The sequence below is a fragment of the Rhinatrema bivittatum genome, chromosome 1, assembly GCF_901001135.1.
Source record: "Rhinatrema bivittatum chromosome 1, aRhiBiv1.1, whole genome shotgun sequence".
Classification (NCBI taxonomy): domain Eukaryota; kingdom Metazoa; phylum Chordata; class Amphibia; order Gymnophiona; family Rhinatrematidae; genus Rhinatrema; species Rhinatrema bivittatum.
Window position 1 is genome coordinate 744601437 of NC_042615.1, and position 24830 is coordinate 744626266.

At 43.1% G+C, this 24830-nt stretch overlaps 1 protein-coding gene across 1 annotated transcript; it reads right to left on the minus strand.

The window, feature by feature from the left end:
- Positions 1-1549: 1549 nt before the first annotated feature.
- Positions 1550-18828, minus strand: PTGER4 (prostaglandin E receptor 4). The gene is made up of 2 exons (XM_029578200.1): positions 17370-18828; positions 1550-3632 (listed from the first exon to the last, which is right to left on the minus strand). Exons 1-2 carry the CDS (start codon positions 18192-18194, stop codon positions 3039-3041), a joined length of 1419 nt encoding a protein of 472 aa, XP_029434060.1. The 5' UTR covers positions 18195-18828; the 3' UTR covers positions 1550-3038.
- Positions 18829-24830: the final 6002 nt, after the last annotated feature.

Sequence of the window (24830 nt, forward strand, 5' to 3'; positions counted from 1 at the left end):
TTTTTGTCAGTGACCCAGACCCAATGAAATCGCTATGTCTTGTGCAAGGCTTGCCTCGGAGAGACAAAAAAAAAAAAATCACATAGCCATTAATGGCCAGGAACTTAGAGCACAGTCTGATAATGGCAAACCACTGATAGGCTTTGCACTCCAAATATCTTTTTTTTTTAATTACTTTTTAACAAGATTTTGAGAACTTCAGAACTGCCCAAACAGCAGCCAAATATCCCCTTTTTGCAACAGTAGATATTGGGGGAAACTGCTATTCAACCGTTAACCACCAAGTGGAGCTCCAAATCTCCAAGAGTGAATCCAGCCCTAAGTTAATCAGGCAACCTAGAAACCTTTAGCCTTCTTTGCAGTAAATTTGGTGGTGGCCACCTGGACTGGGTTTGTTATATCTAAAATTACAAATATCTGTCAGTTCACAAAGACCAATTGCATTTGCTTTAAATGTTTAAGATAGAGCATTGTTAATGGTTTGCTGGTCTTTGTGTTCTAAGGGGTGTGTGAACATTATAGTGGACAATGATTTAAACCACTGCTTATATAAGAGAAGGCTGCAAACACAAGTCCTGATTGGTTGGCAATCCACAGACCCTGACTGGCCAGAAAAACAAAGCAATGCAAGGCTATATAAGAGACTGTGATTTCTCCTGGGTTGTTCCAGATGGGCCTTGTGCGTGCCAGATTTAGGTGTTCATGGTCTCACCACAGTGCCTGTGACATTCTTGGCAGGACACAGCAGTGGTTTGCCATGGTCCTCTTCCATCCCTAGAGCCTGGCCTTCCCTATTGGTGTCCCATCCAGGTAACCATACCTGACTCTTTTCAGTGTCTAAAATCAAGTTAAACTTGGCCTTTCCCAGGACAGTGTTGTTAGTACTTGATCCTACTGTAATTTATAGTAGTTTATATTCCTTTGTGCCTACTAACTTTGTAATGGACTCCACCAGCTCTGTTCAGGGAGAGTCTAACAGCAACTGAACAAACTTTTCTTTCTAGAAGAAGAAATCCAATGTCGGTGGTCTGTTTAAGGAAAAAAAAAAAAAGCTTTCAAAGATTTTCCTTTGACTATTCCTGGTTCCAGCCAAAGGACCAGACTGTCTGAATTCTGCCAGTGCATCCCATGTGATATGATTGATGAAGCATTTTCTTGAAGGCCGAGCCCACTGTTTGTTTAGCTTACACAGCTTTTCTGTAGAAGGAGACAGTGTTAGGTCAGCACAAGTCAATGATGTCAGCTGTTTCAGTCATTCTATAGTTCATCTGTGCAGGGCTTCTGTGATGATGTCAGATGCTATGAATGCTTTTTTTTTTTTTTTTTTTGCAATGAGAATGTTGCTTCTCGACTGGTCTCAGCACCAGTCTCCAATTGGCAGAAAAAAAAAGACAAGTACTGAAAACAAACTGGACTTGCTATAGCAACCAGTCTGTCCTGGCTATACACCATCTTTACTGTTATGTTCTTTTCCTCGGGTGACCACCTGTAACTGCTGATCTGTCTAGATAAGCATTCCCCCTCCGAAAGCCGAATCAATCAACAGAAACAAGTTCAATAATTCCATTTTATTGTGATCTCCAAAACAATTTTGGTCATTCCAACTACTTCTCCCTCTTGACCAGAAACATTCGGCTCAGTGTTTTAATTACAAGGAGGCAATTCACATACACACTGTAAGCAACATAACATGCTTAATATTATTTTGACAATAGATCTTCCACATGTATGTACAGGATTAACATGTCACACTGCAACGCTGCAACAAGGTAACCCTTTAAAAAAAAAAAAAAGACAAAGTTCCTTCCCTCTCCCACCCATCCCTGCCGATAGATAACAGGTTTACAAATCTATAACATCCTTAGCTGTGGCTGAAACCTCTCGGGGCTTTGAAATAATAAATCTGAGAAAGTTTAGCATGAAGATATTTTCTAGGATTATAACAATTGGAATGTTTTGTATGAAATATATAAAACCATGTACATTTTTCTTTCTCTTGCAGTTAATACATTTTTGGGTATGCAGTGTCAGTAATATTCTAGGTAGAAGAAAGTGCTGGTTTGGAAGATTAACATGTGAAGTGCCTACAAGTCACTTTTACATTTGTGCCCTGGGAGGTACAGCCTCGCTCATCAAGTTCAGTCTAAAGTGCAGCCTGAGCCCCAGCTTCTAATCATTTGAAGCCAAATCAGCAAAGGATTTTTATTTGGTTTGTTTTTTTTCAATATGGCAAAAGTCTTTTGACACTAAGCATGGGGTCTTGCATTCTATTGTTAATTTTTTTTTTTTTTTAATGTGCTTATTTCAATGCCTTCGTTCTGTGATCCAGAACTGCATCTCTTTTGTTAAACAGACAGGTTCGAAAAACAAGTATCTACCCTGCCCTGAATGGGCCAACGGCACGGAAAGGCAAGAAGGAAAGGAAAAATGGCAATTTTTTTTTTTCCCATTACATCTTCTACTTGTAAAATAAACCTTCTCACAGAGAAGAAAATAAATATTTTCATTCATCTATGTACACAGAAATAAAAATTCACATTTCGGCTCGTAGCCAGACACAGAGACATAATCTATCTACCACGTTGTGAAAGTTGCTTGAAAGGTCCACGGCAATTGCCCCCGTACATTCAGCCAGGTAGTACCAGACTTCCAGCCTCCCTGGCAAACAAGGATTCCGCTTTCCATAGATGAAAAGCAGGCGGCATTCTCCACCCCAAACAGTGCTAGCAGCATGTCACAGAGCACCAGACAGTAAAAGTGTAGTTTTTTTTTTTCTTTAATCGATAAAAAGCATTTCCATTGGAATACGCTGCGTTGTCAGAAGCCTTTCTCGATCTGTCTGATCCCGTCAGTAGTCTGGAAGAATAGTACCATCTCCTGGTAAGACTAATAGAGCCCTTGAAACGTAAGTGACACTGAGTGGGGGGGGACCCCCACCTCCCGGCCCTGGGTTGCAGAGCTCTGCTCTATAAGATGTGTGTGCATCTATTGCAGCAGCTTTACCTGCTAATTGCTTTCCGGCGTCCACGGTTTGCCCACTATATGCATTTCTCTGACAAGTTCAGTGTTTCGTTTGGGAACGTGACGTGGAGGTTGCTCCCTTTGGACGAGGAGCCGCTGGCTGTCCTGGCGGGCCCGGCTTCCTTCACCAGGCACGCCTGCTCCGAGCTGGGTCCCTGGGAGGAATCGGACTGGTCCGAGCCCCTTAAGGTCCTGTCGGGAGCTCGGGGGAAGCCCATGGGCACGCTGGTCCCAGGCAGGACATTGCCGCCTCTCACGCCCCCCTCGCTTAGCTCCAGGGGGTAAAGCAGAGTCTGAGAGGTGCTGCTGATCTCCTGCAGCTCTCGAGAGACAAAGGAAGGGGAGTGGCTGGACAAGACAGAGGAAGTCCTCCTGCCCTCCACGCAGTTAAAGCTGCCCCTCGGGTGGGGCCGCCGGCCTCCTCCAATGCGGCAGAAGAGGCACTTGATCTTCTCAATGAGCTTCCTCAGCACAGTCTTACGGAGGAGGATGTAGATCCAAGGATCCAAGATGGGGTTCACCGAGGCGATGCGGATGGCCTGTAGGTCAGGGTTCCTGGTCACGTCTTTCACCAGCGGTGGCTGGTTCAGCTGGTTTACGAAGACACGCACCTGCAGCCAAGAGAGAGAGACAACAATTTTTTTTTTAAGTATAGGAACAAACAAGGGCAAGCCTGGGACCGACTTCACTCACTGGCATGTTACAACAAGATGACTCACATCCAGCTGCAATGACCAAACCTAAACGAATGGCATCTGCAACTTATTTGTGGCAGTAGCTGTTAAGAAAAATTTCAAAACTGAGCTTTTATTCATGCACACTATCTTGGACTAATTGTTTTCTTGGCCACACTATAAACCTCTTAAATAAATTTAAATTTCAGATAATTTTTGTCACTATAGGAGCACAAGACCATTTAATAAAAGAAGTGAAAAAGTCAGTCTGACTGCCCTGCTGACAGAGTGGTGCTAGATCCTTTAAAACTCATGGAAATAAAATTCCTTTTCAGACATGAGATACCAGACTCACACTTCCACCTCCACCACTGAGAATGCCAGACAGTACAAGGCAGAGCTTGAATTCCTTTTCACCATTCAGTAAGTCTATCCCTTCTCCCCGGTTCTTCCCTCAGGTGGAAGCAACAGCCAATGAAAGCCCTATAATGAGGCACCAGACACACAACAAAAATTCTCAGAGCCTGAACTTCTGAGCCAAGTGCAGTGTGCTGTATCTCCATTTGCAAAGCAATGTCTATCCTTTGCATAACATCGTCTGAGTTCCTTCTAAGAATTTAAACTCTCCAAAAGCCATGATAAAAGAAAGAGATCAAACATCTGTGCTCTAAATTTCTGAAATTAGATTAAAAACAACCAGGTTGCAAGAGTATTAATCAATTTACACTACTGTCTTATTTGGGAAAGAACGAGTAGGCCTACTGCTCAGAATAGCAGGCTGCCACTCCTTGTGATCCTGGACAAGTCACTATCAGGCCGATACAGTACAGTGCGCTCCGACGGAGCACACTTTTAACCTGCCATTGGACGCGCATTTTCCCTTACCCCTTATTGAGTAAGGGGCGGAAAATGCGCATCCAACCCGCCGAACCTAATAGCGCCCTCAACATGCAAATGCATGTTGATGGCCCTATTAGGTATTCGCGCGCGATTCAGTAAGTAAAATGTGCAGCCAAGCCGCACATTTTACTTTCAGAAATTAGCGCCTACCCAAAGGTAGGCGCTAATTTCTTCCAGCACCGGGAAAGTAAAAACTGCTTTTCTGTGCACCCTCCGACTTAATATCATGGCGATATTAAGTCGGAGGTCCCGAAGGGTAAAAAAAGTAAAAAAAAAATAAAAAAAAATTTTGAAGTCAGCCGGCGGCTGTCGGGTCGAAAACCGGACGCTCAATTTTGCCGGCGTCCGGTTTCCGAGCCCGTGGCTGTCAGCGGGCTTGAGAACCGACACCGGCAAAATTGAGCATCGGCTGTCAAACCCGCTGACAGCTGCCGCTCCGTTTCTACCGCCGGACCTAATTTAAATACTGAATCGCGCGCACAGGCGAGTGGGCGTTCGACTGCTCTCCCGCGGACTTTACTGAATCAGCCCGTATATCTCTTGTTGCCTCAAGTATCCACTTGGACTGAATGTTTTGACAGTATGTATGTTTTATGGTACCTTATTATGAATTATGGAATAGTGAGTTATAAGTTTCTTAAATAAACTAAATGTTCTAGGGCAGGGACTCATTCTATCTGTATGTTATTTGTTGTAAAGTACTACCATGGTTTATAGTTCTATAGAAATGCTGAAATAATTAAATGACTAAATTAAGCAAGACGCTGCTGGGGCCCTCCACTCACCCTAACATTTGTACACTTGTATCTGGAGGCTAGAAGCAAACATGTCTTGTTAAATGTAATTATTCAAACTGATCTAACCCTTTTCAGTCAGCCACTTTTTGCAGATATTAGTTCATTAAACAAATATATTTTCCAAAGGCACACAGTAAGGAAACATGAAAGAGGCTATTTTAGCCAAAAGAGCTTCTTTCAAAAACTGGAAAAAGGATTCAAAATAGGAAAAAAGCATAGCATTGGCAAGTTAAATGTAAAACATTGATAAGGTGGGATAAAAGAAAATGTGAAAAGAAGCTGGCTGCAGAGGCAAAAAGATCATAATAAAAACTTTAAAAAATATATCTGAAGCAGGAAGCCTGTGAGTAAGTTGGCTGGACCATTAGATAATCAAGGGGTTAAAAGGATATTTGGATATGCCCATCGCGGAAAGACTAAATGAATTCTTTGCTTTGGCGTGTACTGAAGAGGATGTTGGGGAGATGCCCATGCCAGAAACTGTATTCAATGGTAATGATTCATAAGAACTGAAACTAATCACGGTGAAGATGGAAGATGTAATAAGGCAGATTGACAAACTAAAGAGTAGCAAATTGCCTGGACCAGATACTATACACACCAGAGTTCTGAAAGCAGATCTATTATTAGTAATTTGTAACCTATCATTAAAATTATCCATTGCATCTGAAGATTGCAGGGTGGCCAAGGTAACCTCAATCTTTAAAAATGGATCCAGGGGTGATCTGGGAAACTGTAGACCAGTGAGTCTTACTTCAGTGCTGGGAAAAATCACGGAAACTATTCGAAAGAACAAAATCACAAAACATATAGAAAGACATGTACTGTAAACCGGTATGATCTGTACATCCTACAGGAATGTTGATATATAAGAATTTAAAATAAATAAATGATTTAATGAAACACAACCAGCATGGATTTGCAAAAGGGAGATTTTGTCTCACCAATCTGCTACATTATTTTTGAAGGGGTTAATAAACATGTGGATAATAGTGAGTCAGTGGATGCAGTATATTTGGATTTTCAGAACTGCCCAATGAGAAAATTAACAAAGTCACAGGATAGGAGGCAATATCCAATGGTGCACTCAAACTGGTTAAAGTCTAGGAAAAAGAGAGTAGGACTAAATGATCAGTTTTCTCAGTGGAGAAAGAAATAGTGGAGTGACTCAGGGATCTCTACTGGTACCGGCACTTTTTAAAATATTTATAAATGATCTGAAAAAGGAAACAATGAGTTAGGTGATCAAATTTTCAGACGACACACAATTATTCCGAGTTGTTAAATAACAAGCGGATTGTGAAAAATTGCAAGAGGACCTTACAAGACAGGAAGATTGGGCATTCAAATGGCAGATGAAATTTAATATGGACAAGTGCAAAGTTATGCACATGGGGAAAAATAACCCCCAGTGTAGTTACACAATGTTAGGTTCCATTTTAAGAGTTATGACCTAGTAAAAGGATCTGGGCCTCATAGTGGAGAATACTTTGAAATCCTCAGCTCAATGGGCAGTGGTGGTCAAAAAAGCAAACAGGATATTAGGAATTATTAGGGAAGGAATGGAGAATAAAACGGAGAGTGTCATGCCTCTGTATCACTCCATGGTGAGATCACACTTGGAGTACTATGTGCAGCTCTCGTCACCATATCTCAAAAAAGTTATAGTTGCACTGGAAAAGGTACAACGAACAACCAAAATGATAAAGGATATGGAACTGCTCCACTATGAGGAAAGGCTAAAGAAGTTAGGGCTGTTCAGCTTGGAGAAAAGATGGCTGAAAGGAGATATGATAGAGGTCTATAACATCATGAGTTGAATAGAAAGGGTAAATGTGAATCAGTTATTTATGCTTTCAAAAAATACAAAGACTAGGGGGCACTCCATGAAGTTAGTAAGTAGCACATTCAAAACAAATTAGAGAAAATTCTTTCACCCAATGCACAATTAAGCTCTGGAATTCATTGCTAGATGATGTGGTTAAGCCAGTTAGCATAGCTGAATTTAAAATAGGTTTGGACAAGTTCCTGGAGGAGAAGTTCATAAACTGTTAATTACCAAGTAGACTTGCAGGTCAATTTTAAAAGCAAAAATACCCACATACCTGTGTATGTGGGCCATGCACGAGAAAAGGATTTTAAAAAGATGCAAAATATGTGCATAGGTTCCCATGCATGAGTGAGGAATAAGGGAGTGGAAGGGGCGGGGCAAGATTTGCGCATGTTCCTCTGTATTTAACTGAAAACTGCAGCTCACGTATGCTGGATATCTGCGTAACTTTACTGATGCTCCTGAGGAGGAGCAAGTCTGTAGATCTTGAATTTTAGGGCTTTGTGAGAATGTGCGATGATTCCCACAAGCCTGAAGACAAACTAGACTGACTCCAGCCTTCTTAAAACAGTAACTCTTTATTATAACTTCACTCAACCAGTGTACACTCTCTACCCTCAGTGTGTTGCTTCTTCTCAGTTCAAGGTTTAGACAGTATTGCATACAGGAGCTGCCTTCCTCCTGGATACCTGGGCCTGGTCTGGTCATCCCCACCTGGATCCCAGCTCTTATTACGCCCTCTGAGCCCCACCTGCCCCGCAGGATCCCGCCCATACAGCATATTCTCCTTAGCGGATTTAAGATGGACCAGGCACAGGAAAATAGGGGAACACTAGAGGTGCTGCTTCCCAGGCTTATTGAACAGGGTGAGGGTTCCAGGACAACTGGGTGGTGTGCAGGATGAAGAACCAGAGGAGGTTGAAAGATCTCAGTATTAACTGGACTATTGGAAAAATTGGGAATGTGCCTCACATGAGCATGTTTTAAAATATACTGACATGCAAGCGTAAAAGCCGACAAAGTCCAAAGGAAGACACATGCGCACTAGTTGTGCTCAAGTAACCTCTTAAAATTAGGAGCATACTTACATGCAGTTGGTGTATTTACAACATACACGCGCACAATTAAAAATTCCACTTGTGTGCCGATAAGTGTGTGTGTGTGTGTGGGGCCGCACGCATGCTCATTTTAAAATTACCGACTTGGGGAATAACCACTACTTATCACTGCACGATAGCAGCAAGGGATCTATTTACTATTTGGAATCTTGTTTAGTAATTGTGACCTGAACTGGCCACTGTTGGAAACAGGAAACTAGAGTTAATGGACCCTCAATCGCAATATGGCAATTCTTATGGCCTTGTGTCTTTTTTCACTAAGGCCCTATATGAGTGGGGCCTTAGTCAAAAAAGATACTGATTCATTTTATTCATGTCACGAATAAATTTTTCCTTGATGGACAGTGGATAGGTTCTCTTAAATAGCAATTTAATATCTGTTCATGGACATTTTTTTAAAGTACTAACTATGCCCTACTATACGTGCCTTTTTTGTAAACCGTTATAATGGTAAATAACTTAATGACGGTATAGAAAATTTTTTAAAGAAAATAAATAAAGAAAAAGCCAAGTTAAGGAAAAAAAAGGGATCACTGGATACATAAGCAAAGATCATATCAAACCGACCAATACATAAGTCTTACCCTGGAAATACCATGCTCTGCTTGCAGAACAAAGCAATGCCCAGCCAATAATGATACAGTTTATTGGTCAACAATGGTTTTATTTTGATTCAAATTCAACATTTTTTCTTTTCAGGTGTTGAGATCTGGTGCAGCTTTCATGACTTGTAGAGCTTTTTGCAAAGAGCACAAAGCCCTGGCTATGTACTGGTCATGATACACGAAGTAATAAGTTTAGTATTCAAATAAAGTCTGCAATGTGGTTTAAGTTGATATCAGCAACAATATGCATTCAAAGTGGCATGGAAACCAACCATGAGTTACTGGTTAAAGAGGAGGCGGCATGAGAGACCTTTTCAGCTCTGCAACTGTGTAGTTTTAACCCGATAACCTATATGTGATGTTAAAGCGGGAAAGCCTACAGGAAAACACAACGCGCCTAATTTGGGGAGGGGGCTGGGTTTCCCAGTGCACAGCAGAATGGGACTTCATATGGCAAACAGGTTGAATGAACGTGATTAGCTGTTGCAGGCTTTCCCCACACAGAAATCTCTTCTATGCAGGGGAAACAAGAACAAAATGAATGACTCAGGCCTTTAAAAGATGAAACGTACAGCATACACTAATATCAGGAAATGTCAGAAATTCCACTGACAGTCCTGCAGCAAAAGTGAAAGCTCTTCTGGTGTCACTCTTTTGACTTCTGATATGATAAGCACACAGCTTACCTTAATACTGCGGGTACAACATGCAATTATCCGTGCACAGATGCTTGTTAAGTATTTATGACTTGCCATCGCTGTGCACTTTCATGCAAAATGGAGAGCAAGCTTCCATCTAACCCGGCAAGACCTGTTTTCCCAACAAGTCTAAAGATGTCTACTCTTGAATTCAGGAATAGCTGTCCTGGCATTAAGAGCATTCAAGGTGATGTATTAATGCCTTCCAAATTCAGCTTGTTGAAACTTGTCGCAAGAGACAGTTGGCTGCAAACCCTGATCAGACTGTTCAGTGCAGGACAATGTTAAACCAGGCAGAGTATAACCATGGCAAGGAACGTCAGAGGCTGAAGTCAACTGGCACCACAAAAAAAAAAAAAAAAACATATTGGGCCTGATTTTTAAAAGCATTTACTTGAGTAAAACTGGGCTTTATTCGAGTAAATGCACTTTACTCGAGTAAGTGGGTTTTTGAAAATTGCTACAATAAATGCCATTGAATTGTCCATAGGATTTACTCAAATAAATGCACTTTACATGAGTAAATAGCGTTTGAAAATTGCTACAATAGTAGTTACAATTATGCGCATAACTCCTTTTGAAAATTACCCCCATTGAGTTTCAACATTCAAGACAATATAAGCTATGTTGGGTCATACCAAAAAGTTGTGGGTTTTTTTTGTTTTATTGCTACCATTTAAAAACTTGTTTAATTTGTAGAGAAGGGCATCTCCCAGCAGCTCATTCAGTCAAGTTAGGAGGAATGCAGGTACCACCAACCGGTTAGGGATTAATTAAATCTACCTAAATCAAGGATGCAGACATCACCGATTTTACGAACTGTGGCTGAAATCAATACATTCCTGCATAACAGAAAATCTTTAAAACAGAAATGCCAATCAAATGGAAGTAGTCCAGATAGGAGATGCTTTTCCACAACAAAGCAAACTAGGCACCTCACTTCTCCATCATGAGAGCAAATTTCAAAACAATTTAGCCATGTAAATGGATTTATCCAGGTGAATGGATTCTCTGAAAACTGCCTCCCTCAATCCAGCTTATAGACTTTTAGGTAGACTGCGAGTAAGCATTCACAGAGATGTCTTTAGGTTAGGGGAAGAGAACAGGACACGTACATCATGAAATCGATTCACAGACTTTTCGCAGAGTTTGCAGCCTGTGGGTTTTTATACCCATGGACCTGCAAACTCCTTGTGGAGTTTCCCTTTTGAAAATCTGCCCAGAATGCATACTGCAGCCACAAAGTGCAGAGCAAAAGGTACATGCGATAAGTTCAAAATAAAATCACTGTGTGGACTTTCCCCCTCTCCCAACCTAACCACGACTCCATTCCCTGCGGGGAAATGTATGTGTGGTTTCAAAACACACAAACTTTTACCCACACTGAGGGAGGCAATTTTCAGAAAGTATTTCTTTATGCAGGTAAATGTGTTTACCTGGGTAAAAACAGTCTTAAGGCTGCCCTTTCTTTTCAAATATAGGCATATTATTTTCAGTTGAAATTTCATCCACACATAATGCAAATGCAAAGTCTGTGAATACTTTGTAGAGGTGATCAGTTTTCTAAGTGTGTCCTTTTCCCTTTGAAAATTAAGTACGAACTCCCCACAGACTTTGCATCCAAGTGGGGAGTTTGAAAACTTCCCCGACGCTCAGGGTCTCTTCTGTATTTATACACACTGGGGTCTGTACACGAATGAAGACTAACACTTTTAGGAACAAAAGAAGAAAGCTTTTCTTCACGGTACTCCTACTACAGATAGTAGGTGCTGAACATTAATGGATCCAAAATCATGGGAAGTGAGGCTAACACCAGTTAACAAGCAGGATCAAGTAAGGAAATGAAAAGGGGACAGTATATGACATCATGCCATTGAATGTCACTCCAAAGTTAGCTGAATAAGTTTATCTGGCTAATTTTGCAATACAGCCAGTGACAGAATATTACCTCTCTCTCTGTAGATTACAAAACTAGCCTGATAATTCAGTGGCGCAGCCATACTATTGAAAATGGCCAGCTATCTTAAAGATAGCCAGATTACATTTATCCAGCTATTTTTAGGACTACTCTATGGCACAACTACAGTTAGCCGGCTAACTCTGAATATCAGTATTAGCTGGATAATTTATCTGGCTAACTTAACCCCGCCCCGTAACGCCTCTACATAATCCAGCTGAACATTAGCCAGATATTGGGGGAAATACTGAAAAGTCAGCATTTAGCAGGATAGCTTGTGAGTTATCTGGCTAAATGCCACAGAATATTGACCCCATATAAATAAAGAAATATTTATATATATTTATATGTAATTTTAAGAATCACACTCGCAGCACTTAAAACTGACTACCTTATAAACAAAGTTAACTTCATTGGTCACTGGAAGGGAATCTGCCCTGTTTCACTACACCATCTTAGTTGTATTTTCCATGTATTCAGTCCATGGGCTGTGCTCTGTAATTAGTGTAACAAACTTAAACCATTAACTAATTTAGAAGCACTTGAATCAATGCTTTGCCCAGCTCTTGGCAGCAGATATTGTGCCTGAAAAATACCTGGATGCCTTCCTTGCAGAAAGATCATATGGAAATGCTTTCTTTCTGGCAGTTGTTTGCTTTTCTGGGTATTTGTATTTCTCTAGTTAAAGGTAATGGTTTTCTCCCAGAAGAATGAAGTATACAGGTGCTGCAGGATGGACCAAATTTCTACCAGTAACAGATTTCTACCTATAGGTGGCAGCAAAGGCTTGCTATTACACATTTTGTTCTAGGATCCTGAGATAGATTATGCCCTTCATGAAATGCTAATTTTCATTTTGCTGACAAAACATGTTCATAGGAAGAATATTGTATTTGCCAACCTGAATTTATTTTAGAAACACTTAGGAAATAGCTTTAGCTGCGTATATCATCCAATTTGTTTATAATCAACTTTTAAGAATTTAGCAGTAAGGTCTTTGTCAAGAATTTGAATTCTCTCACAGAAATCAAAGAATGTCCCTGAGGCAGAAACAATGCCCTTATGAGTTAAAGAAAACCAATTATTTTCCTGTAATCATTTTCCAAGGAGACCATATACAATATTAAACACATTAAGGCTGCTTTCAACGAGGAATTACTGTTCACAGATAAATTACAAAGGCTTCCTGAATTAGAGGAGAACATTTCCATTAGTAAATATGCACTTGTAATTCATCCTTGGCCTAATTTTAATAACCACAGAATCAACTTGTGGTTTATTTTTTGGGATCCATCAAAGGCTATGTCTGAAACATAAGGACGGCAAATTTCATCTCAGTAAAATATCCTGGCTGACAGTTATGCCCTCCGCCCTTCCCCGCTCTCATCTCACTAAATGTATGTATGAACTTCCACAGTGCTTGTACTTTTAGCAGAGTTGAAAAGAGATGTCTCTCCCCCCCCTTCCCCCCGAGCTATTATGTCAGGGGCATATAAAGCATGTGCACATTTGCATTTTCAGATAATTGCATTGCTGTTTTACCCCCACTCGGTCACTCTTGCAAACAGCAGTTGGGTAGCATGTATGCCCCTTACTATCCCGGTAGTTTGCCCTTTGAAAATTAGGGACAAAGTGTGTGCATTAAAAATGAGCGGTCTTTTAAAAGTTGCTCCTGAAGTGCCTGAAAACATTCATAAGATTTAGTGTGAGTCTCTCTCACATATATGGCCATGTGTGTGTGTACAGGGTATATGCAGACTGCAAAACAATTTTACATAAAAAGAGAAAGCCACAAACTCCTGCGTATTTATATATGCTAATGATATGACACTGGCCCCCCTTACGGTATAAAAAGCGTCATACCAATCTCACTTTGTGGGGTGTAACTACTTTTTTAGTCTAGAGTTGAGCAAAGTTTTGTAGGAGCGTAGGGGGGAGAGAGGGTTGTCACCTAAATAAAAGTGAGAAATGATCTACAGCCCATTGTCAAATGCATTCTGCTTCTGCACATTCAGGATATGGAAACTCTTCCAACAGAAGACAAGCAGGTTTTCCTCTGCTTAAGGATAGGCAGCAGAACCCTGTTACAGGGAATTTCCTGATACCCACTTCCTTCCAATATATTTCAAGGAAATACAACCACGCAGCGAATGCAACTTCTCTTTTCATCCATTTTGCAATACCATTGCACAATTCACTCCTGTAGCAGTAGAACATGGCAGAAGTAATGGGGGGCTCTTAATTCCTTACTGCACACATCCCAAATGTTTTCCTCCTGTTCCAGACCACAAATTAGTGAAGAAACTACACTCTAGCTGCAATGACTTTTTTAAAATGTGAAATATAAATACTCTCCATATAGAGAGATGTCCATATTTATTTCATTTTGCAAACGTTTTATGTTTATATACACAATTTAACCTGTAGTTTCTGTGCCATCAGGTTCACTCTTTCCAACAAAGCGTTACAAGGAAACCCCTGCAATCCTTTTTGGGGATTTTATTTCACTCATGAATAATTAAATCACTGATTTATCACTCCCTCACTCCTAAATGAGGTCCATGTACAACTAAATGAAATAAAACTGCATATGCATCTCTGTGGTGCGTGATATCTCCTACATATTATTCTTTGCAGTCAGCTAGTTTACAGGCTGAGGAAATAAGTGACTCCTGATTGAGTCACTAAGCAGAATGAAAACATGCATGCTGCAAGGAATTAGCCTTTTACAATCACTTTGACTGTATTTTTAACCAGAGCTGAAGATTGCAGGTCAGGCGAGAAATCCTGGAGCACAAAACAATACATGGCGGTGGCACTATTTACCTTGGGTAGCAGCCCTGTGAGAACTGGTTTGACACCGCTGTTAGTACAATATCTTCCACTGGCAGGCCTATTTTACTTATCTGTCCCTGACAGACTTAACTACCCCCACAATACATGCAAAGCATATCAAAAACTAATATTGTCACTTCAGCATGTCCAGATACCAGGTGTTTACTAATCTCAAATGTGATAAAATATTAAAACAAAGTGTGATGGCCAGGTCAGATGAGCTAATATTTCTGTCTGCAGCACAGCTACGAAGGGTTTTTTGTTTTTTTTTCTTTCTTCCCCTGCCTGAATGATTTCCTTAAAGAGAGGAGGCAGCTCTCTCTCGGCCCGACACCCACTGCCCCCTCAGAGAGCCGGGCTCGGCGGTGATGAAGGAGTGGCGCGCGCCAGAGCGTTTTCCCGCGCTCCCTTCTACGTCTGCAGACGCGGAGGCTGCCAGGAAGAGCAGAAACCACCAGTCCCCGAGCTTCCCGGCTGCTCGCCGGCGTCCTAGTTACTTTGGCATTACGTGTAAAACGCTCGTGCTAACAAAGCCCTTCTTTCGATCTGAAGTCTTTCTGCCTGTCATGCTCAGGGATTGCGGGGTGGGAAGCGAGGAAAGCTCCGGGAGGCTTCCCCCCTGCCTGCTTTCAGGGCGGTTAAAGGTGGGGGGGGGGGGGGGTTTCCTCTGCTTTCCTTCGCATTTCAGGTGTTTGGAGCGGAAGGGTGGGAACCGCCAGGGCTCAAGAGCGCGCTGTGGATCCGGCAGCGCTTTCCTACGCTCCACAGGACCTGCAAGAGCCGTCAGCGACCGAGCCTTTGTACTCATCCACTGATCAGCACGCCTCCGACATATTTATGGGGGGGAGCAATAAATAAAGAAGCAAAGTAGTTACATCTGGCTGCTCACCCCTGCACTGTCCTGAGTTGATGGCCTGGTAAATGCGACTGTGTCCCTTGAACAGAAGATCTAACTGAGGACAGTCACAAAGCAGCTATAGACCTGCAAGTACAGTGCAAGCTGTTTCCTAGAAAAAAAAAAATATATCCTTTGCAGAGTCTTGCTCACATCCTGTACCTGCCCTGGCCAGAAACTTACCGAATCAAGCCCTAGCGCTTAGCTGGATGCATTGTCCATATAATGCCAGCGAACTCCGAGCCTACTGTACCTTTGTTTATTTTAATGTAATTACTTTTCTGGGCCCAACTTGTTTATTTCCTTAACAGATGACCCACCCCACCCTAATTATGATGCAGTGCACCTTTATTTTGGCTCTAAAGGGCTAAATAATATAAACTCAATTGCTTTTCACCTGTAGACGGTGTAATAACGAGGGTACGACAGTCATAACCAACTGGTTTACCTGTGCAACAGGGAGCACAGATGCCAACTTGATTATTAACAAAATATTAGCCTGCCGGGAACGGGTGGCCAAAGGCACCAACTCAAGTGTGCTGGAGAACCCCTCTGAAGTGTTTCCTCATTTCAGTATTTGCCTTCCAGATGCGTCTGAGCCTTTGCAGCAGACCAAACTAATCTGAGGCAGTTTGTTAGGCGAAACAAAAACCGCGGGTGACTTTGGTTCTCATCTGCCCAGGCAAATTCAGTCATTTCCATACCAACTGCTAGCGCTGTTGCCACATCTGATCTCATATGCACCACTGTATAAACTTTTGGGTATGCCTCCTTCTCAGTTTCACCACAGCTGAAAACTACTAGTTTGGAAGATTTTTTTTTGTGTGTGTGCCGAGTACTACATAATGAATTAGAGACCAGAATACCCTTTTCAGTCAGTTAGCTGCAAGACCCAGGGGGGTACAGACGATGGCAGTAGCAACCAGCTGCAACTTCATAGCTGAAGTGGCACTTAAAAAAAAAAAAGTACAAAAATAAGCAAAAGTCGTGTACGTTTAAATTTCACTTTCTAAAAGTAATAGCTCCCAAGGCAAAGGGCTCTATCGCCATTCTAACGTTTTTGACATCATACATTGACCAGATTACCAACTCAGCATAATCTACCTTGAGTCATGCACACTTCACGGGTACCAAAGTCCTCCGTCATGAGCTACGCTGAGCCTTTTACCCATGGGTAAAATGACAACTTTGCTGCCCGCGCCGGAGCTCTGTGCTTTTGGAAATTCAACAGCTAATGGTCCAGCTTTGACAGATAATCGAGGTCTTGTATTTGTCATACAAAAAAAAAAACAAGACAGAGAAAGACCTGTGGGGTGTGTTTAGATTTTGGGTTATGACTGGAAAGAAAAACACAGTAGGAAATACTGCAGGTGGAACTTGTGTGTAGGAGAGAAAAAGAGGGCATCACTCACAGTAACCAACTCGCAAGATTTGCATACCCCAAGCTGGAACTCTGTGCACTTTTACTTTCCGGTCAGAGTAATTGGAAAGTGTTTGTACAGATCTGGCATCCCACCTAACCCCATTCTCAGGACCTAGACAACAATCTTCAATCTCTGGGTGCCTCACTCAACTGTTCTCTTCTTCTGAAACCTTTTATTTTGGGATGCGTGGCAACTTCTGTGATATTAGTCACATTTGGCTCATGAACTAAAGTTTAGGATCATCTACTGGCGAGAAAGAGGGAGGGGGCATTCCAGTATTGCCACTTTTAAACAAATTCTGCCTCACTCTTAAAAAAAACAAAACACCTTTCTGACTCCAATGAGTGTTGACATGACATCTTCCTTTTCAGCTCTTCAACTCAACAAAAAATGTTTAGGTGGGAAGCAAAAACAGAGAAAACTCCTTCCTTCAGGACAATCGTCCCGAACTCTCATACTGGAGCCCCCCTCACTCTTCCTTCCTCCCCACCTTAGCATAGAGACAGGGCTACCCCACGATGATTTTACACCCACATCATGTTTGCAAATGCCCCCCAATCGTGCACCTTTCGTTCCTCCCCCACCCAGGGGTAGAAGAGCCCGGCCTCACTTACCACCAGCGGGATGGAGCAGATGAGCACCACGGCCGAGGTGGCGATGAGCAGGATGACCATCTGGATCTCGGCGCCGGCCATGCGGCGGAAGCTGCGCCGCCGGCGCAGCTCGGCCAGGCGGGCGTCGGCCGTGCCCAGCGAGGTGCGGCGCACGAACTGGCGGTGCATGCGGAGCAGGGCGGCGCACACCAGGACGTTGCAGAGCACGGTGGCCAGGATGAGGAAGGAGCTGAAGCCGGCGTACATGTAGGAGTAGGCGGCGTGCGCCGACACGTTGGTGCGCCAGTCGATGAAGCACCAGGTCTGCGGGTACTGGCGCGTGCTGCGGCCCAGGCCCATGCTGGGCAGCGCGCAGAAGAGCACGTTGGACGCGTAGATGGCGGAGAGCGTCAGGCCGGCCAGGCGCTTGTCCACGTAGTGGTTGTAGAAGTAGGCGTGGTTGATGGCCAGGTAGCGCTCGATGGACATGGCGCAGATGATGCTCAGGCCCGAGAGGCCGAAGAAGAGCAGGATGAAGGAGCTGTACTCGCACAGCGCCTCGCCGCCGGGCCAGCGGTTCTGCACGTAGGTGGCGATGGTGACCGGGCTCACCAGGCACGTGCCCAGCAGGTCGGTGACGGCCAGGCCGCACACCAGCGTGTAGAAGGTGGTCTCCTTCTGCTCCTTGCGCGACTTGCACAGCACCACGATGGCGATCAGGTTGCCCACCACGCCGAAGATGAACATGACGGCCGGGATGGTGGGGGGCTTGCCCTCCGGGCTGCCGCCGCCGATCAAGCTTGAGATGTTGCTCACAGCGCTTAGCGGGATGTCGTCGAAAGACATGTTAGAAAACTTTTCTCTCCTCACTCACAGCCTACAAGCAAACAAACAAACAAAAAAAAAAAGACTTGCAAAGCGGCTCAAACTGAGCTGCTGCGGGTCATGTTTTAATTTCTTACGAACTTTTTTTTTTTGTGTGTGGCGTTGCTTCGCTTTGATCGTACGTTCAGCAGCTTGCACTTTCCAGACAGTGAAACCTTATTTGATATGTCATCTATTCCTTTTTTTTTATAAACGATTTTTAAAGCAACACTAAGACAAGAATTGAAATCCCTTAGTTCACATTTCTAAAACGATGAAATTCTGGATGTCGGACTCTCTTTCCGTGGACCCGAGATTGCACTCCTGCGCCTCTCGCCTCGGACCTGCCGCTTCTGCAAAACTTGGTGCACCAGCAGTTCACAGAGAAAGAAAGCTGTCCTGGGCACTCACTGCTCCGTGTCCTTGCTGCCCGGTAGCTGCGAGTCCTCAAGCCTGCCTCGAATACACCTCTCGTCCCCCTTCCTTGTCATCTTTCCCTGCCGCTGCTCCCGAGCTCACCGGGACATGTGCTCCCTGCCTCTGCTTCACTTGCACTACTTGAAGTTTGTGCAGAGGAGTAAAATGACTCCGAGCCCCACCTCCTCCCACAGCCCATTGGTGATGAAAGACTGAAGGCTTTCTGTTGTGTATGTGCTTTTTTTTTTTTTTCCGGCCCTAATGCCGTCTAATCTGATGTAAAAGCTCTTGAGGCTCTGGAGCGGCAGAGAAGATTGATGATTATAGGGGTGGTCCGCTTGTCCATAGGGCAGAGAGTCACTTGTCGTTCTGAGCTCATCTCTGCTCACATATTCTAATATAAATCCTACGGGGGGAGGTGGGGGGGGGGGGATCCTTAGGTGACCGGTGCATTTCGTTTTGCTCCAGGAGACATTTTTTTGAGTCACTGCTTTCTTGAAAGACTAACAAGCTAAAAAGCCAAACAACTTTTAACAGGTCAGAGAGCCAACCCCTTAACCGGACCCCCGAATGAGTCTCTAGAATATGCCCTGGAAACTGTAGACTGCACTGGCAGCTGCAGGTGGAGTTTGCTTATGAAATGTCAGTGAGAAATTATTCTCAGAATCGAAGTGTTGAGACTGAGAAGATTCCCCGGAAAGGGAATCTGTATAACAGATTGCCATCTTTGTTCCCTCTTCCAAAGATCAACAGGGTATCTTGCTGTTTGTGGAGGAGCCCTAGTGAGATCTCCACATGAGGCCCTGGGACTTTCCTCAGTAGTTTGGTAAAAACCCCAAAAGATAGTGGAAACAGTCTGAGTTTCAGTTTCAGTGGGCTTATGTCTATAAAGTAGTCTAGTTGCTGTAGTAGTCCTCTTGATACACAAAAATAAAGGTTAACAAACAAAAGTATAGTACTATAAGATAATGAAGGGATTGAACAAGAAAATATGTTAAAAAAGATATCACCTTCTATTATTATTTTTTGTTTCTTAAACTTTATTTCAATAGGTTTATTTGTAACTGGTGATCACCCCACTATCAGAAAGGACCAGAGTCTCACCTGGTCAGGGACTAAATTGTTGCTATTACTATTCATCACTTCTTTGTGCTCAAGGTACGCAGTCCTGTACAAGAACACAAAAGAGACAGTCCCTGCTCGGTAGAGCTTACAGGCCAGTCAAGACCGACATACAGTATGCACTTGTCATCTCTGTTCTAAGCTTCAGCTGGTGCCGTTTGCTATTCTTTCACTGTGGCTGCCCACAACACAAAGTCTTCCTTTTCCCCTTACATTCTAGGGGTGTACACTTGAAAAATGTTTGTTTTGTTTTGATTTTCATTTATTTTTCCCTCTTTTGTTTTTTTCCTGTTTATATCAGATGAAATTTAATGTGGATAAGTGCGAGGTGATGCATATAGGAAAAAATAACCCATGCTATAGTTATACAATGTTAGGTTCCATATTAGGAGCTACCACCCAGGAAAGCGATTTGGCGACATTGAAATCGTCGGTTCAGTGTGCTGCAGCAGTCAAAAAAGCAAACATAATGTTGGGAATTATTAGAAAGGGAATGGTGAATAAAACAGAAAATGTCATAATGCCTCTGTATCGCTCCATGGTGAGACCGCACCTTGAATACTGTGTACAATTCTGGTCGCTGCATCTCAAAAAAGATATAATTGCGATGGAGAAGGTACAGAGAAGGGCAACCAAAATGATAAAGGAGATGGAACAGCTCCCCTATGAGGAAAGACTAAAGAGGTTAGGACTTTTCAGCTTGGAGAAAAGACAGCTGAGGGGGCATATGATAGAGGTGTTTAAAATCATGAGAGGTCTAGAACAGGTAAATGTGAATCGGTTATTTACTCTTTCAGATAATAGAAGGACTAGGGGGCACTCCATGAAGTTAGCATGTGGCACATTTAAAACTAATTGGAGAAAGTTCTTTTTCACTCAACGCACAATTCAATTCTGGAATTTGTTGCCAGAGGATGTGGTTAGTGCAGTTAGTGTAGCTGTGTTTAAAAAAGGATTGGATAAGTTCTTGGAGGAGAAGTTCATTACCTGCTATTAATTAAGTTGACTTAGAAAACAGTCACTGCTAATACTAGCATCAGTAGCATGGGATAGACTTAGTTTTTGGGTACTTGCCAGGTTCTTATGGCCTGGATTGGTCACTGTTGGAAACAGGATGCTGGGCTTGATGGTCTGACCCAGTATGGCATGTTCTTATCCAAAATGTATCAACAAAAACAAAATCCTCAAAAAAACAATCAAGAAAACAAAATTAAATGAAAGTCTTCCTTTCTGCAGCCTGCCAAGCTGGCTTAAATGGAAAGTTCCGTCTGGCCCCAGGACCCTTCTATAACCTTCCCCTCCCCTGTAGCCCTTACCCCACTGTTAGTCTTCCAGGAGCAATCCCTAGTTACTTCTGCCCCAGTGCTAAATTCTCAAAATGGCCACTGATCAACCAGAGGCTATCACCATTATGTTGTACGTTACAAGCTGGGTTAACCAGAGACCATTTTGAAAATTCAGAGCTGCAGGTTAGGAGTGACTGAGGATCCATGCAGTCCCTGGAAGACTGCTGATGGGATAAGGATTGGTTTGGAGGGGTGGTGGGAGGTTGGAAGTGTGCTGGGAGCTGGAGGGGGCCTTTCTTTAAGCAGATTTGGGGGGCAGAAAGAAAGACCTGTTGCGTCCTGCCAGCTGCGTTCCTGTCTCGCGGCTGGCCGCCCTTACCTTCCCCAGAGAACGTGGCCAACACCGCTTCCCTCACCGCACCCAGCTACTGTGCAGGCAAGTGAGCTTTGGCGCGCATGCATCAATCTCCCTCTTAATGGGCCCTCGGCAGGAAAGCAGTTCCAGCACTCTCAAGTGACCTCAGGAGGCTGGCGCTACTTAAGGCCCGCACCTTCTCCTCTCCTCGTCCCTGCTGTCTGGCCTGCTCACCTTGAACTGGAATTGCTGACCTGACTTAGACCGCTTCCTGGATTTGCTGCCCACTGTCTGCCCTGACCTCGGACTGTGCTCTGGATCTGCTGCCAGCCCTGACCTTGGACTGTATCCCTGAAACTACTGTCTACTGCCTGCTCCAACCGTGGACCGCTTCCTGCCTGCCTCTGCGGGACGTGGTCTTGCACTGGATTCCTCCCACGGTGGTACCTGTGCCATCAAAGACCCACAACTAAGTCCCGCCGCCGCTGATACCCAAAGGCTCAACCTGCGGAGTTGGTAGCGGTGAAGATCCTGAAAGGCTTCCTCTGTGACCAGCGCCGCCAGCCGATGGTAAGGACCTATAGGGGCTCTCTTCGTGGGTATCAACAACCTCGCCTCGGCACAAGGGTTCACGAACAAAACAAGTCATTTCTTTCTTTATTAAACTTAACAATCTATTGATCCACAATTCTCAGTAGAGACCAATATTACATTCAAAATCAATAAAACAAGTATCCTAAAACAAATAAAATCAAAAGTACAGTATGACAAAAAAATAAAAACACAAACCTAAATATATAAAATAAACTTAATGACAGGGTCACAACTCTGCATGTCTATTCAAAATAGATGCCAACCAAAAAAAACAAACCCATGCCCATCAATTTCATTGGTAAGACAAAACCATACTGTGTAGCAGCAGCGCCAAATCACAAAACCATATCACAAAGCGGCCACACAACCAAGTGCTGGCGGTGGCTGCATCTTCCAAAGGAAACGGCAGCACATTCCTGTTCCTATTGCATTCTGGCCACGCGGGATGCAGGCTGCTGTTCAGAGAACTGTACTGAGCAGTGGGGATGTGCATTTTGATGATCCAAAATGAAAATGAATCAATTTTCAGTTTGATTCATTGTAAGCAAACCAAAACTTGATTCATGCCGAAAGTTCTGAATATTTTTCAGTTTATTCATTTTGTCAAACTGTGCCAAAACGAATGACCCAAAAAAATCCCAAAAATGCAAAACAAAACAAAACTTGGCTGGAAAATGCACTGAAAAGAACTGAGTTGAACTGAAAATAAAATGGCTACACAACCCAACTGAGCAAGACCTATTGCACAACTTTGCTCTCTGTGGTTAATTGTATGCACTAGCCATCCTTGCTCTAACTGGCTGCTTGTGCGGAGGGCTAGCCAACGCCAGTTGTGACCAGCCAGCTGCTGATAAAGACTTTGCTTTCTCTCTGCCGTAGCTCATTCCTATAAGGATATTAGTGGAGCGCCTGTGGTGGCTGAATAGCTCGCACACTTCACGTGGCAGCTTTTGAACCATTCCAGACAGATGTTTGCTTCTCTCGACTTTCCCCCAATAAATCCTTTTGTGAAGTCCACAGGGGGGGGGCCCTAGCGAGAGAGTGGCAAAAGCAAGAACGAAGAAGTGAAACCTGTTTAAATTGTCAGAGTCCCTGAGAATAAGAGGATCTCTGCTCCAATGTGATTCCTGCCCGAACACCCTTTGAAAATTAGAGGTGTGCGTGTAAAAAGAAAAAAAAGGCCTTGCGCGGCGTTATTGTCATTTCTTGTAGGTTGCATATTGTTTATATTGTTTTGAGTTTTCTATGTTTAGCATTTCACTGGCTTCATGTTAGCATGCACTATATTTTTACAATATGTGTACGGTTGTACAAATCCTGTGCTTTTCTAACGTTTATGAATAGCCGGCACTGAAACGGCATAAATGACAAGTGATTTCCACTGGGAGATGGCACAAAATGACATAACAAAATGTTGCTGATGTTTCCATGTCATTTTAAAAGGAGAGCATATCCCTCTGGAAAACCCAGCTAGGGATAAACTCACCTTTAGCTCTGCGTCGTCACCTATTTTGCTCCACCTTCCTAAGACATGGATCGTGTAGAAGGCTAAGAGGTAGCTTGTTATCTAGATTTGTTTTTTAAAAGAAAATTCTCATTTATTTATTTTTAACTAGATCATCTTGATGCCTTTAGGAGGACCTAAGAAGTGTAACTAAAAGCATATCATTTCATAATATATCCAAACCTTTTTAGTCAAGTTTAGATATTTATATAGGAAGTGTATGGGGATCCATGGCAGCAGATGATTCTTGCAATATTTTTGTGAATTTAGCTTCAGTCTCCAGGTCTGGTGCCTAGGAACTTATAAAAAAAAAAGTTCTACCCTAGCCCCCATCCCCAGCTATTATATTGCCCTGCAAATCTCTTTTCCTGTTGATATTCAGAATTAAGGGTCAACAAAATAGCTATAGGTGATACTTTTATATTGGACTAACTTAATACATTTCTGATAATCTTTCCAACAGGACATGCCCTGCTGCAACTCAAAGGCAAATGAGCAGGTTATTGCCCGAATATGCAAGAAAATCCAGGTTGCCTAAGCTGGTAGAAAATGACTTAACTACAAAAGAAAAATCTCAAGCCTATTCCCATAGTGCTAAAAATCTCTTCTCCTCTGCTGGTTTCACTTCTACCTTGGGGGTCTCTTTTTGCGTGACCTCGGGCCAGGCTGCGACCCCGCCACACCCGGCTCTCCTTGATGCACAAATAGAATTTAACTAAGATTATCCCTGCTACTCACAGGCTTCACACTTCTGCTGATTCAACTCCTTTGTGCATCTGAAATGCTTGAAAATGACTAATTACAAAAGACAAGTCTCTAGTCTTAATTTCCAACAGTGCTAAAAAATCTCTTCTCCTCTGCTGGTTTCACTTCTACCTTGGAATCTCCGTTTTTGAGGCCACAGAGTACGTACGTACGTGACTTTGGGCCACACTCCCATACAGAGGGACAATGACACTCTGGGAATAGCCAATGTGTTTAAAGATGGACTCCAGTGACATTTCAAGCATGTGGGAACTTGTGTGCAAGTTGTAGGAACCTGAGGAAACAGGAGTTAGGCCACTGATAATACTAGTAATTTGTTCCTGATAGCAGTGACATTAGCACTCAAGGGTTTTTGGAAGGAAAGCCTTCTGAACTCAAACGTTATTTAATGAAAAAAAATGAACCATGGAAAGTGTGGGTCTGCAAACACTGGCACTGGATGTGCCCCTTTTCTAATGCTTTGGTTACTGCAGGTGGAGCAAGAGAAGGTAGGCATGTCAATATCAACAAGGGCACCTGGTGAAAGTTTGCATTTTGTAAATCTGAAGAAAAAGGAATCTTAAGGAAAGGGTAGC